The sequence below is a fragment of the Pezoporus flaviventris genome, unplaced genomic scaffold, assembly GCF_033815535.1.
Source record: "Pezoporus flaviventris isolate CSIRO_AGI_PZ_B2104156 unplaced genomic scaffold, CSIRO_AGI_Pfla_v1 ptg000025l, whole genome shotgun sequence".
In the NCBI taxonomy this organism is placed as follows: Eukaryota; Metazoa; Chordata; class Aves; order Psittaciformes; family Psittacidae; genus Pezoporus; species Pezoporus flaviventris.
In genome coordinates, this window is record NW_026892573.1 from 10,546,472 (window position 1) to 10,560,294 (window position 13,823).

General features: G+C 35.0%; 1 protein-coding gene across 8 annotated transcripts in view; it reads left to right on the forward strand.

Annotated features, from left to right (window-relative positions):
• The window catches only part of POSTN (periostin), a 36,176-nt gene extending 22,752 nt beyond the window's left edge, over window positions 1–13,424 (forward strand). The window contains exons 17-24 of one of the 8 annotated variants that reach the window (XM_061457461.1): window positions 344–391; window positions 3,502–3,597; window positions 4,202–4,291; window positions 5,825–5,902; window positions 6,319–6,399; window positions 9,186–9,272; window positions 11,828–11,869; window positions 12,136–13,424. In XM_061457461.1, coding sequence (XP_061313445.1) covers window positions 344–391; window positions 3,502–3,597; window positions 4,202–4,291; window positions 5,825–5,902; window positions 6,319–6,399; window positions 9,186–9,272; window positions 11,828–11,869; window positions 12,136–12,176 — 563 coding nt within the window. In that variant the 3' untranslated portion in view covers window positions 12,177–13,424. The remainder of the gene's footprint in view (window positions 1–343; window positions 392–3,501; window positions 3,598–4,201; window positions 4,292–5,824; window positions 5,903–6,318; window positions 6,400–9,185; window positions 9,273–11,827; window positions 11,870–12,135) is intronic. The other 7 variants (XM_061457464.1, XM_061457462.1, XM_061457463.1 and 4 more) reach the window with 7 other exon arrangements.
• The last annotated feature ends 399 nt before the right edge of the window (window positions 13,425–13,823 follow it).

The window sequence follows — 13,823 nt, forward strand, 5'->3', positions numbered from 1 at the left end:
TTTCATATAAGATAAGTCAGGGAATTGTGCAAGTCTTTATGCAGGGAACAGTATGAGCTGTTATTATTACGTGCCTTACAATATCATAGGTTTCATGACTAGTGGGTATCATAAGGCACAAAGAAAGGCAAATAGCATGGCAGCAGACTCTGTCTACAGGTGACTTATATACACCACCATTTAACAACTAGAACTGAAATCCATACTCTAGATCTCTAGAGTTAGTTTTTCAATCATTGATATCTATCACTTTACCCACATCTTTTTGACCAGACCAAATGTAACTGATTACCATGAAGAAACTATAAGAATGTGCTTTACATTCCATTTTCTATACTTTCAGAAATTAACATAATTGAAAGCAACGTTCAGCCCATCATCAGAAAGGAAGGTAAATGAGGCCCCTAGTATATATATTTCTCTATATGTTCAAATACATATATAGAATATATATTGCATATATTTCTTTTATAGGATGCATTTTGTACTTAACTCCAGGACATTTAGCACTTTGCTAGAAAAGCAAAGATACAAATATTGTAATTAGAACTGTCTGAAACATTTTGCATAAAAATATTTACCACAGTTGTTCTCCTGAATGGATTCTATCCTTTTTCTATGGGCATTTAAAAAAATAATTTTAAAATCGTCTTTTTTCAAAGCATTTCTTTATGTGCCTGAAATCTTTGCATAATTTCAATAAAAGCATGTCCTTTTCAGATTAATTTTTTGTTAGAACATTTTAAAAAGCCTTTTAATTAAAAGTCTTTTTTACTGAAACAGTGTTTTTTTAAAAAAAAATAATTAGACTTGTTTCTAATACTTTGAAGGAAAAAAAAAAATCTGTTCTTTTCTCAATGGTTTTCAATCAGTTCTAAATATCAATATCTGTCAGATGCCTGGGAAGGACAGCCAAACTTTTTTTTTCAATTTCTCAGGGCAAAAGCATGACTTAAAGATCAGTGATGGAACTGAAAAAAACAGCAACTGGAGCTGGCACTGCCAAAATCACTCATGATTCGTAACTTAACTAAAACAACCATTGGTTTCACTAGACCAGATACATAGCTAATGAGCTCCAGTTCCCCACTGAAATAGAAATGCTCAAAGGGAATCTTGTTGAGCCCAGCTGAAGAGAAAGGCAGTTTAAAATGTCCAGATTGTTTAATCATTTTTTCTGGGAGGACTCTCAGCAGAAATGACATGATCTTGCTTTTTCAGCAGCTTGTCTGTGCTTAATGCCATTTAGGATTAGCCACCATCTTTCATATATCTGCTGATCTTTACTGGCTAGTCTGCATCACAAGATCAGATCCACAGAGCAATATAAATAGATAGATTATTGCACATGGCAATTCAACCAAGATATTTTAGAAATCTTCTTATGATAAAGGTGAATCACTCTCTGAATGTACCTGTTCTTTTATGTTACAGACAGGGTATAGAGTTTAGCTGATTTACATGATGTTTGGAAGTTGAAAGTTAACTGAAACAAAAAATTGAATGTCTGAGCGCTTCTGTAGTCAAATATACAACTAAATATTATTCACCAGAAAGAGAAAAAGTAATTTTGTATGTTAGTGAGTATTGAAGAGTTGCCACTGCCATTACGGTATTTCTGATTTGGGACATGCTCCAGGGAATGGTCTCTGGCCAGCACAGCTTTCCTGCTGATGATTCAGAAAGAATCACCGATAAAGCCAAGTCTGGCCCTTCTGAGCTTACCAGTAGTAACAGGAGTGAGTAGCAGCTCACATCAAAACCAATTAAACTCATGATTTTCTGCAGAAAAAGAACTGGCAAAGTTGCATGTTAATTTGTGTAATATGTGTCAGGAAGTTCTAGCAGATCAGGATGGAAAGCAGATTTCAGTAAAAAAAGAAAAAACACCAACACCAAGTTCAGAGGGTGATGTCTGCCCTTTCCTGTCTGTTTCCTACTTGAGTTTTGGGCCCATTGTCCTTACATAGGCAAGTTAAGGGGATCAAAAAGTTAAATTTGATTGAAACCCAAATCTGAATGGATTAAATTTTCAAAGGATTGATTTTAGAGTAGGCAGTATAGCAAACTATGGTTGTACCTTTTGTTTTGCATACATCTGCTGCATCAATCACATAGGAAGGTACAGTAAATTAGAAATAATAGAAAAAGCAATAGGTGGTTCAGTTATTTAAAATGTAGAACAGATGATTAGAGCTCTATAATAACTAGGCATCATTATGATCCTGTCATATAATTTCATCTGCAGCAAATAAATGAATTATTTAGCTCTGAATTCTAACTTATACAATCATCTGCTGCAAAAGCAAACAAAAATGTATGCATGGATTTGCTACTATTGAAGGCTACTAGTTAGCCTGGATTGTACTGTTTTCAGCAATTAACGCCAGGCACATGTATTGAAAGCTACTGTTAGATCCTGGTCAGTAATTAAAAAACAAAAATCTATGCAGTATCGACTTCTACATAAATTTATATAAAGAAAGGTTTTTAAGGTTTTTTTTAATCAAAGTGAGAGAGGTAGACTGTGTTAAGTTTCTAAGTCTGAAAAGTAAATAAAGGAACTGTCTGCTAAAGCAAGTTCTTAAGTAGAAGTGCTGCTGTAACACTCATTACAGAACTGTGTTATTCCTGATAAATGACTGCATCAATGGTATGTTCTTAATTTATTTAATGTCTGCTGCTCCAGCTTGTCAGGCAGAGATAATGTTTGGATCAGTGTGGTCTATAGGGACTGCACAAGATTAAGAGGTTTGCTTTGGCTATTGAAATCAAGACGACCTCTCCCATGCAACTCAAAGAATGTCAGACTTTAATGCTGATAGATATCATTACAGCTGCCCCAGTTGATCTCTGAAGTTTACTTTTATTTCTTTAAGCTGGGTGACCACTGTCTAAGTCTAATTTAAAACCCTCTTAAAACAAGCTAAAACACCCCCAAACCAACAAATAATAAATAAATACATAAATACATAATCTAACCATAAGGGAATTCTGATTAAAAGACTTAGTCTCCTCTTGGATACCTATACAGTTTGTTGCAAATAACAAGAGAAACATTTCTCTCTCTATTTCTTTTCTAAGCTTTCACACAGTAGTTTGCACACTGATCACTCGTGGAGCAATAGGTGTAAGATTCCAGCAGTGCTGCAGAGTAGCCTTCTCTACCAATATATGTAGAGGAAGTCTTCCTTTCAGCTTCTGAGGATCTGGTTTTTTGCCTGAGACTTGTCAAGAGATGTTAAAAATAATCAGATACATAAAAATAATGAAATTGTAAATAGTAAGCATGCAATAGGATCTGAATTGAAGATTGCATGGGAGGAAGTGCAAGATTGCGCAGTATCAATGCAAATGGTTTTTCAGATTTTAAAAATCCTTTGTTATAGTCATTTGGTTTATTTAGGGTAGGGGGAATAATTTTAGCTTCATCTCAGCCCCGTGGAATACCGTAAATATTTTTATGACTATGTAACATGTTGTTTTTCTCCTATGTCACAGACCCATCTATCACACAACTCACTAAATTAATTGAAGGGGAACCTGAATTCAAAATAGTCAGGGAAGGGGAGACAGTAACTAAAGTGATTCATGGAGGTTGGTATGCTTTCAGCAACTCAATTTGTATTAGTTAAAATCTGAATCATTAACTGTTCCCAGTCAGTTTCTAATTACGTAGGTGATGTTCTGTTAAAAACCTGTTCTAACAATACATTCTTGAAGCTTTGTAAGGTTATTTCATCATTTCATTCTTACTTGTGCATTTCAAAAACTTGGATTTTTTTTTGCCTAGCCATGTTCCATAGCTACAGTCAAGACACTGTTAGAAATATTCTGCATGCTGACATAACATGTCTCAGTTAAGAATTATTTGCTGTTTTTTGTCCTGCAATCAAAAATACATTATGTGATTCTGTGATAGAAAGGCAATTTTTATTAGCTAGAGAGGTAAACTTTGGCTTCTGCTTTGCTAGGGACATTGAAAGTTCAAATCCAGGGGATTTTTTAAAGGAAAACAACATCTGGCCATCCTAAAACTTTGAGGAAACTTAGTTCCTAGTCTTTTCTGAACATTTTTATCTTTTGTAAAATATGCTATATTTTTTCCTTGTGTCCTTCAGTAAGTTACAGCGTCTCAAAAACAGCACTTATAACACTGTTCATTACTTGCTTAATGTATTCAATTTAAAAATCCTTATAGAACCAATTATTAAAACATACACCAAAATCATTGATGGGCGACCTGTGGAAGTGACAGAGAAAAAAGTAACAGAAGAAAGAATTATTCAAGGTAAATTATGCCAAGCTTTTCAAACTTATTAAAGTTCACCAGTAGATATAAAAGTAATATAACTTAAATTTGGTCCTAATGCCTAAGTTGCATTTCCTGAAGAAGTCTTTTTCCCCTAATGCTTCCCACTGCCTATGTATGGCCCAAATTCTGGCTGTGTGTGATACACACACATATACAAGAAATGGCAAGAATATTTTAACAGAATGCAAAACAATAACAAATTGTTCTTTGTTTGTTTTTTGTTTGTTTTTTTTTTTTTTGTCTTTTCCATATGCCTGAGATAAGACTGCTTTTATTGCATTTTTTTTAGTCTGGTTTTCTTTAAGATAGAAGGCTTTTTTGTGTGTGAGTGAATTTTGGAGTTGTGTATCTCCAGGTAGGTTTCATTTGACCAAAGGTAGATCTTCAGTATGTAGATACCTACTTCTGCATGTCATCCCAAGCTTCCTTGACAGTCATTTCCAAAAAACAACTTCTCTGTTTCTTTGTAAGGAGTGGCCTCCATTGACATTTGTATTCAGCTAATATAAGATAAAATCAATGTCCATCTGTGTGCTTTGATCTTCTCCCACACTAACTTTCAAACTCTTTGGCCAATTACTCTTTGGCTAAAATACTTGAAATTGGCCAATTTCAAGTATATTTGACCTAATAGATATTTCTTTAAGAATTCTAGAAACTTCACAGCAATTGAAAAGGGAAGAGGGCATATTTAAACAATCTCAAGTTCTTTGCTAACACATTTTGATCTGTTTGGCTAAATATCAGTCTGAATGCTGCCATTAAAATTCTGTCTACCGGAGCAGCTGTAAGGGAAAGACAGCACTATAGGAACATGCTGACTTAGCAGGAAGTCGTTCAAGCAAGAGAGAAATAAAGAATGAAACTTAAGTTATTCTTATATAACTATTTACTACAATGGAAATAACTGAATGAAAAAAAAATTAGTGGTTAGTAAAAGTGGGTATTTTTTTCAACACAAGAATATAAAATGACATTTTTCTCATTTTTCAAATTCAGATTTTACTAATAGCCCGCACAAAATGGTCAATTTAATGTAAAATGCAAGTGTTTCAGACCTAATATTTTCCTCTCTTCCTTCTGTACTGGAAACTGATAAAGAATCTCAAATATTATGATTTGAAATTATTCATAGCAGTAATAAATGCAACAATATCTATTTACAACAGTGGATCCAGACTCTTTTTGCACTTAGGAAATATGTAATTTATGAGCTAATGCAACAAAATGTTTAAAACTGTGTCTTAATTTAAGTTTGTGAGCAGATATTCTTACTGTATCTTACTTACTGTATGTTATATTTGGCTAAGTACTATCCTGAATAGATTTAAATACGCTTAGTAATCCTCTTGCACTTTGATTTGGGACACAGTGAAAGTAAATAATCATAAAATCAGATTAAAGAATCTTAACTATGCAACCATCCTAAGTTTTAAATAGGAAAAATTAGTTTAAAAGGCAACACTGTTATATCTGATTAAAGCACTGTCTCACACATCTTTTTTTCAGGTCCTGAAATAAAATATACCAGAATTACTGCAGGTGGTTCAGACAATGAAGAAAAGTTAAAGAAATTGCTTGAAGAAGGTTAGTAACCTTGTTTTCTTCCTTTCCTTTAAAAAAATCAATATTAAAAATTGTATTACTTAAGTAATTACTAAATGGATGCTTCATGTTTTCAGCAAACGTTCTCATACTGTAAAATCATACCCAGAGATTATACCTCAGAACCTGAGAAATATCTAAATCTAATGTTCTGTTTTGAGTCTCTGATCTTCACATTTCAGCCATCCTCAGAGTTGATGCTGCCTGGCTTTAGTACATAATATGCTATGTTTCTCATAAAATTGTGCTTTCAGTGTTTACATGGAATTTAATATTATAACAGATTAATTTTGTAATTCAGCAAAATCTATGACAGGATTAATTCAGTAATATGCTGTTGCAGAATTGTCAAAAGTTTTCTGTAAATCAACTTCTTGCCATAACCTGTATTCTGTCAGAGGTTACCAAGGTGACCAAATTTATTGAAGGTGATGGTCATTTACTTGAAGATGAAGAAATCAAAAGACTTCTGCAGGGAGGTAATTCATTGTACTATAACTAACGTTTTCGCAAGAGGTTATGACAACTGAAATGCCTCTCAGATATGTTGAACTCAACGTTTTAAAGACTGACTTAGCAGAAATGTAATTTTAATGGCATAAAAATTAGAATGCCATATATGAAGGGTCAGATGTCTGTGAAATGGAAATAAGTACCAAAATTTGATTAATAATTTTTTATTATATTGGTCATGGAAAAAATATATTTGGTGGTTTTCAGTCTTTAAAAAGTTATCTAATTAAACCTCGGGGGAGCAATGAAGATTTATTCCTCTAACTGTGAATTTTTATTTTTTTTTCCCCAACGAATTTAAATCTGTGAAAAGCACTTATGAAGTGGAAGTACTGTAATAGGCCAAATTCAACTTATTTATCAGTTCTTCAGAAATGAATATTCATTGCCCTCAAGTTAACAATTCAAGGCATGTTTAGCATTCTTCTGTCAGTGCTTACAGGCAATGGATATCAAGGCATTAACTATAATTCTCTTCAAATGTAGCATTCCAAGGAATGGTTTTCTTTCCTTCTTGCTGTCTTAATTCTAACAGTTTTGGCAATATATAACCAGTAACTGTAGAAAACTAGTAAAAGAATTTGTGCTAAAAATTAATCTTTATTTATGAATTTGGAATGTTCTCTGCTTAATGTAGCTTAGAAATACTACATATAATAGCAATGGGGAATAAAAAAAGAGAATTCAAGAGAAGTTTTTTTAGTAAACGTTAGCTTAAACCTGAGCCAGAAGCTCAAAAATATGTATGCATGTTTCTCTTGGCATAAATGAATTGAATCCACTTCATCTTATGTTCAATACTGACCAAGTTATAAACTTGACCACTAGTAAAGTACCTCACAGCCAGCTGTGTGTTCAATGAACTAAATCATGTAGCCGTTCAAAAGCACAATTCTGTAGATGTGTCTTCAGTTAAGTAAAAAATATAGTGATGCTGAACATCTGAACAGCTCTCCACTAAAGAAAATATGATCCATGCTAGTTGGTAATAGAGCTAGTTTTAGAGAAAAGCCAAGATATGGTTATGAATACCGTAGACTGTGTTTCTTTCTTCTGTTTTAGACATCTAAACCTTAGTTATACAGATTTGCCTACAATTTGACTGAATAAGCTAGGATTTGCCTATGATCATTGGTGATAAATAGGAACTTCCAGAGGGATTTTTATTTTAAGTTTCCTACCTATGTGAAGAGTTACTCTCTGGACATGTCTATTTTAAACGTTGAATAATTACAAGGAACGTTGAAAGTTGAAAATGAAAAAGATTATAGCAAGAAAATCCCTCCATATAGTGGACTATATTCTATAGGTTTCAACCAACCAGTGAAGAGCAAGATCAAACTTTATAGAATCATAGAATAGTTAGGGTTGGAAAAGACCATAAGATCATCTAGTTACAACTCCCTGCCATGGGCAGGGACACCTCACACTAAACCTTGCCAACCAAGGCTCTGTAGAACCTGGCTTTGAACACTGCCAGTGATGGAGCATTCACAACTTCCCTGGGCAACCCATTCCAGTGCCTCACCACCCTCACAGGAAAGAACTTCTTCCTTATATCCAATCTAAATTTCCCCTGCTTAAGGTTGAACCCGCTACCCCTTGTCCTATCACTACAGTCCCTAGTGAAGTTCCTCTCCAGCACCCTTGTAGGCCCCCTTCAGATACTGGAAGGCTGCTATGAGGTCTCCATGCAGCCTTCTCTTCTCCAGGCTGAACAGCCCCAATGTTCTCAGCTTGTCTTTATATGGGAGGTGCTCCAGTCCCCTGATGATCCTCATGCCCCCCCTCTGGACTTGTTCCAACAGTTCCATGTCCTTTTTATGTTGAGGACACCAGAACTGCACACAATACTCCAGCTGAGGTCTCACGAGAGTAGAGTAGAGGGGCAGGATCACTTCCTTCAACCTGCAGAATCTGTAAAACTGTTAAAAATTCTCATAACAGGTCTTATGGTAGAATCTAACAATTCCAATTGTAATTGTAAACATCTCCAATTACAGAGATACACAATTAAATAGACATAATCTATAGAGACACATCTCACAGCGATCCTATATGCGTATGGAAAAGACATAAGTAGTTTCTTCTTAGAAAATTTGGAAAAGACAATATTGTCTCTTGAATTCTTACTATTTTTCCTTGCTATTATATATTAGTTTGCATAAGCATCCTGCTTTACAATGGAACAAATAGACAGATTTATCTCTTGTTTTAATTTGATTTTTCTCTATCTTTTCCATTATTTATTCAGTCAGCTACCCTTGGCTGCCATGATAATACCTGACCATGCTTTTAGCCAATAAAAGCAGATACACATGCTGCTTTATGGCTGTTAGTGACAATGTTTTATGGACCTCTTGTCTACATCAAAATTAATCTGTTTTACTGAAGATTTCCTAAACATTTAATCCTGACTCTCGTCACAAAAAAATGTATTGTTGCTGTCTAAAGCAAAAGGATGATTTGATATGGGCTGTAACACTATACAATATCCAGCAGCGCTTATTACTATTGGCAGTCTTTACTGAAACAAAGTGTCGAGGCAAGTTTGCAATGGATGACACTCCTCCCCACAGAAGGAATCTCCTGTGGCAGGGTCAAGAAAAAGAGAGGGACCTTACAGCATGAATAGTATGGTGGTCTGCATAATCCTATACCCCCAAAGTGACATTTTTTCCACTGAATGCTCCTTGCATACGGAAAAATTCTATGCCAGATTTAACTCATTTGTTTTTGATGCTTATCATAGCTGGAACTGAGTACACCAAGGTTACTAAAGTAATTGAGAGAGAGCCACAGATTATCGAGAGAGAAATCAAGAAGGTCCATCTGGAAGGTTAGTTTGCCTAAAAATCCAGTATCACCAAGACCTGTTTTGTCTGAAGTGATCATTCCAAGTGGGGTTTTATAGTGTCTGTTCACAAAAATTACTTAGGCCTAAAGCCAGTATTTTGGCAAGAAGAGTTTTACAATTGTTTTGGAAAAGAATTTTTTCACTGGTGCTACAGAGAGAAATGTTGAGGCTTACCTTGTGGCTAAAAGTTACTAAAACATTTGGCAAGTGTAGTAGACAAGAGGAAACGTCTAACTACAAAGCTTAGGTAAAACTTTTGAAGGAACAACCACCATAAGAATTGCCTTGTCTCTAAACAGCACACCCAGAAGTCCACGTGAGTTGTTTTTAACTTGAGTTATTTCTTGTCAGTGTTTATGTGATCTGTTCATGTGAGGGGTTCCCAGCTTGGTGAAAGGGTGTAGAGTGGAGGGAATATAACCTCTGGGGTCGAGTAAATATCTCACAGAATTCTGGAATTTTTCTACCTTTATCCTTTTTTTAAATGAAGGAAGTTCTTGTGTTTGAAAAAGCTGAATGGTGTCAATGAACCTCTTACAGGAGCCAAATACAATTCAGTCTGGCTTTATACAAGGAATTTGTTCTTCAAGAGTAAGAAACGTATTTTTATGTGCTTCATTCAAAGTTAAGAAGTAGCTTATTCAGAGTTTGTTTCCTGTCTGTATGAATGTCTTTTTCCAACTCTGATTCTAATAAGGCAGAATAAACTATGCAGAATAAACTATGCTGTCAGCCTTTGAACTAAATCGTAGAATGGTTTGGGTTAGAAGGGACCTTAAAGATCATCTAGTTCCAACCTCCCTGCCACTGGCATTGACACCTTCCACTTGACCAGGTTGCTCAAAGCCCATCCAACTTGGCCTTGCACACTGCCAAGGATGGGGCAGCCACAGCTTCTCTGGGCAACCTGTGCCAGTGCCTCAGCATCCCCACAGAAAAGAATTTATCCCTTATATATAATCTAAATTTATTCCCTTGCAGTTTAAAGCCATTCACCTTGTCCTATCCCTACATGCCCTTGTATAAAGTCCCTCTCCAGATTTCTTGTAGGACCCCTTTAGGTACTGGAAGACTGTTATAAGGTCTTCTCAGAGCCTTCTCTTCTCCAGGCTGAACACCCCCAGCCCTCTTAGCCTGTCTTTGTAGGGAAGGTGCTCCAGCCCTCTGATCATCTTCATGGTCCTCCTCTGGACACTCAAACAGGTCCATATCCTCTTTTGTGAGGGGCCCCAGAACTGAACACAGTAGGAAAAAATCTTACGGCTTGTGGAGAATGAAGTTAAATAAATAGGTTTCTTAATTTTGAAGTCTATGCTAAATACTGAAATTATAACATAGTGTTTCTATGATTTCAATGCTGAGTAGTACAAAACATACAGGGAAGTCAAGTATTGCCTGAAAATGGCAAACAGATGCGACCTTCAACCATGAGGTTTATGTGAAAGCATAATTATATGGATAGCATATAAGTGTGGAAATCATACTTTTGGTGGACCATGTTCTGTTCTTGTCAGGGCAGTGCAGAGCTTGAATGTATTGGTGCAGATACCCAGTATTTCGCATCAGCTGTAATGAGGTGAAGCCAGTATTTCAGGATTATGCATTTATATACCCTGTTTCAGGATGAAAAGACTATTGACTGAAGCTGGTTAAGCAAAAATGCAATACTTGATGGTTGTAAAGAATTAAAAAAGCTGCAGTAACATTTCTGTGACAGTTACAGAAAAATTCTCTCTTATGCTTGTGAAATGTTTCTCCTCCCAGTGAGGAGAAATCTGGTTTAAAAAATGTCTCAGCTTTTTGATGAGAAAGAGGAAAAAGTGTCCATAGTTTCACTGAATCAGTATTTTTTAAAACACATGTATCCGCTAATGGGAGTGGTATGTATTCAATAGCCCTTGCTCTACTTTACACTTTAAAACAATAGTCTCTGAAAAAATTAACTGAACTCTAAATGTAGACTCAAAATGCAGTTACAAATCAAGGCCCAAACACACATGGAAATGTGGCCACCATCTTATGAGGGCTGAGTTTCAAGCACAAATAATTCCTGAAGTAATTCTCCACATCAGACCTGGGCATCCTCTGCCAAAAGCTGAGACTGAGTCCTGGGCTGTACGTTAATCTGAGCTTGTACATTGTACCAGTGTCAGATGGTGTTTGCTGAATGAAGAGCATGGCAAAACATCCTGGCACCTGCATACGTCATGTAACCAACTGTAGGAGATCAGTGGTGTGAAAATGGATTACTTCATAGTGTTAAAATGTAAAAAAACTTTTGAAATGTTGCTAAGATTTGGTGCATGACAGAGTTGTAGGAACGATAGTGTCACATAACAGAAATGTGTGAATTGTATTATAAGCATTCTTGTTTCAGGTTATCAAGTCAACATGCCAATGGGATGAAATTCTTAATTTACTGAAAACCTAAAAGAACAAACTTCACAAGCCAACAATGGGTTTCCAACATTTCTAATGAGTTTTAATTAAAATGGTCTTAGAAATAATTTCTGACTACAACATTTCTAATTTTGTAGAAGCACCTGTACGGAAAGCACAACCAACGAGGAGGACACAAGGTAAAAGAAAAACATATATTTAAATGTACTAACATGCATCAAATATTATTCTCAGTTATGTTGATAGTCATGAGGAAAAAAAAGCCTCTTAAGAAAACAGCTCAAAAGGAGAGAGTTGTATTTATGCTTTTTTTAATAAAGAAATTTTAACATAGAGCTTCATCTTTCCTCTTTACGTCTGTTTCACGAGTAAATACAGTATACACTGGAACTATATTATGTATAATCATAAGTAATACTTATCAGGTTTTTCCCATTTTTCCAAGGGGGAACAGCAAGAAGGAGGACAAGACTAGCTAACCACTAAAAGCTTTCTAAGATGGAATCCACAGAATTACAAATTGACAGCGTGGTCTTTGAGAGGAAAAGAAACTGGTTAAAAGAAAAACAACAAAACAACAACAACAAAAAAAAAACCACAAAAAACCAGATCCAAACAAACAAAAAAACAAACAACCAAGCAAGATCCTTAGAAAATGACATTGTTTCAATAACAGTGTAAGCTGAACCAGGAATCCACAAAAAGATGTGATGCTGCAGATGCTGCTTGCTAATGCAGTACTTTCAAAGAGTAGTCCATTGGTTGGTGCTTTAACTGCTCTTGATAGTAAGCACTATTCAGGGTGGGATCCTGTAACTTCTGTAGAACCAGGATTCCTTCTTTTGCTGGCTACTAAGTGTTTGCAGAATTGGATTAAAAAGAGCAGGGAACAATACAGAATGTATTTTTTTTATATATAATGTTTTTTAATATTATTTCCTCTAAATAAGAACTGTAACTGAAATTAGATCCTTTCTAGAAAAAAAGATCACGTCAGGGGACTTCTGGAGTAATCTAAGCAAATATGAGATATTACAATAGCACTTTTGGTTCAGTAGTATTGTATGCTTTTTATAAGTCAATCTTCATCATGTGTTTAATGTCATAATGACACCAGTAATGTTACCTTTTCTAAACAAATAAATGTGTCTTACATTAAATGTATCCTTTTCTTTTTGTTCTGCATTGCCTATCCAAATGCCTTCTAGTAATATGGCTAATGGAAGCTCTTAAAAAGAAGAAAAGCAAACATTATGAGCTTCTTGAAATGTAATTTTAATCCTGTTGACTTCCTTAAGAAAAATCATTCACTATGCCAATACATGTACTGAGATTCTTCAGCATCTTCCCACATTTTCCTAAATAAATTTTGATTGTTAAAGTTGATTATAAAAAGGATAAATAAAATGCATGCAAACAGTTAACTCAGCATAGAAAAAGGTTTTACAAAAACAAGGCTATGTCTTGAAAGCTTTTATATCAAAACATATTTTGCTAACGCCTGGTACTAATGTGGAGTTGTCTGTAAATTGTGTCAATTTTATACCTCTAGTTTTGTACTCATAAAACTTCTTTGCCTTTATTAACAAAAGTTGGCAAACAATTACTCATGGAGTAGAAAAATGTGTTCAAAGTGCCTTAATTCTGCAGACCAAAGTTTCAGACAAGTTGTCTAGTGTGCTTTTATAATTCTGGGTTCAAAGAAGTACTCAATAAAGAATTTGGCTGAACTATGCTTGCTTTCTTTTGCAAATATTTATTTTTATTTGTAAGGCAAGTTCTAAATATTTTTAAGCTTTTAGTGTTATTTTAGTTAAAAAATACATTTTCACAGAAGCAAACTGATGTTTTCCTTTCTCACCTAGCACATGCTAATGCACTTAAAACTTTCTTTAAACACAATTAAAAACCTTCCTTAATTCCATAACCACATACCATGAGCACTACTCCCTGAAAGGCAAAGCTATCTGGGCGCTGGATTGATATGTTGCACAGTCTTACTAGGCTATCAGACTCTCAGTAAGGTGATCTCAGTATCTACTATCATACTGTTTTGTTGGAAGGAGAACTTTTAACCCTGGTTAAGAGCTAGATAACTCTTAGGGAAGAATGAGAACTCTTAAATCTGCCTAG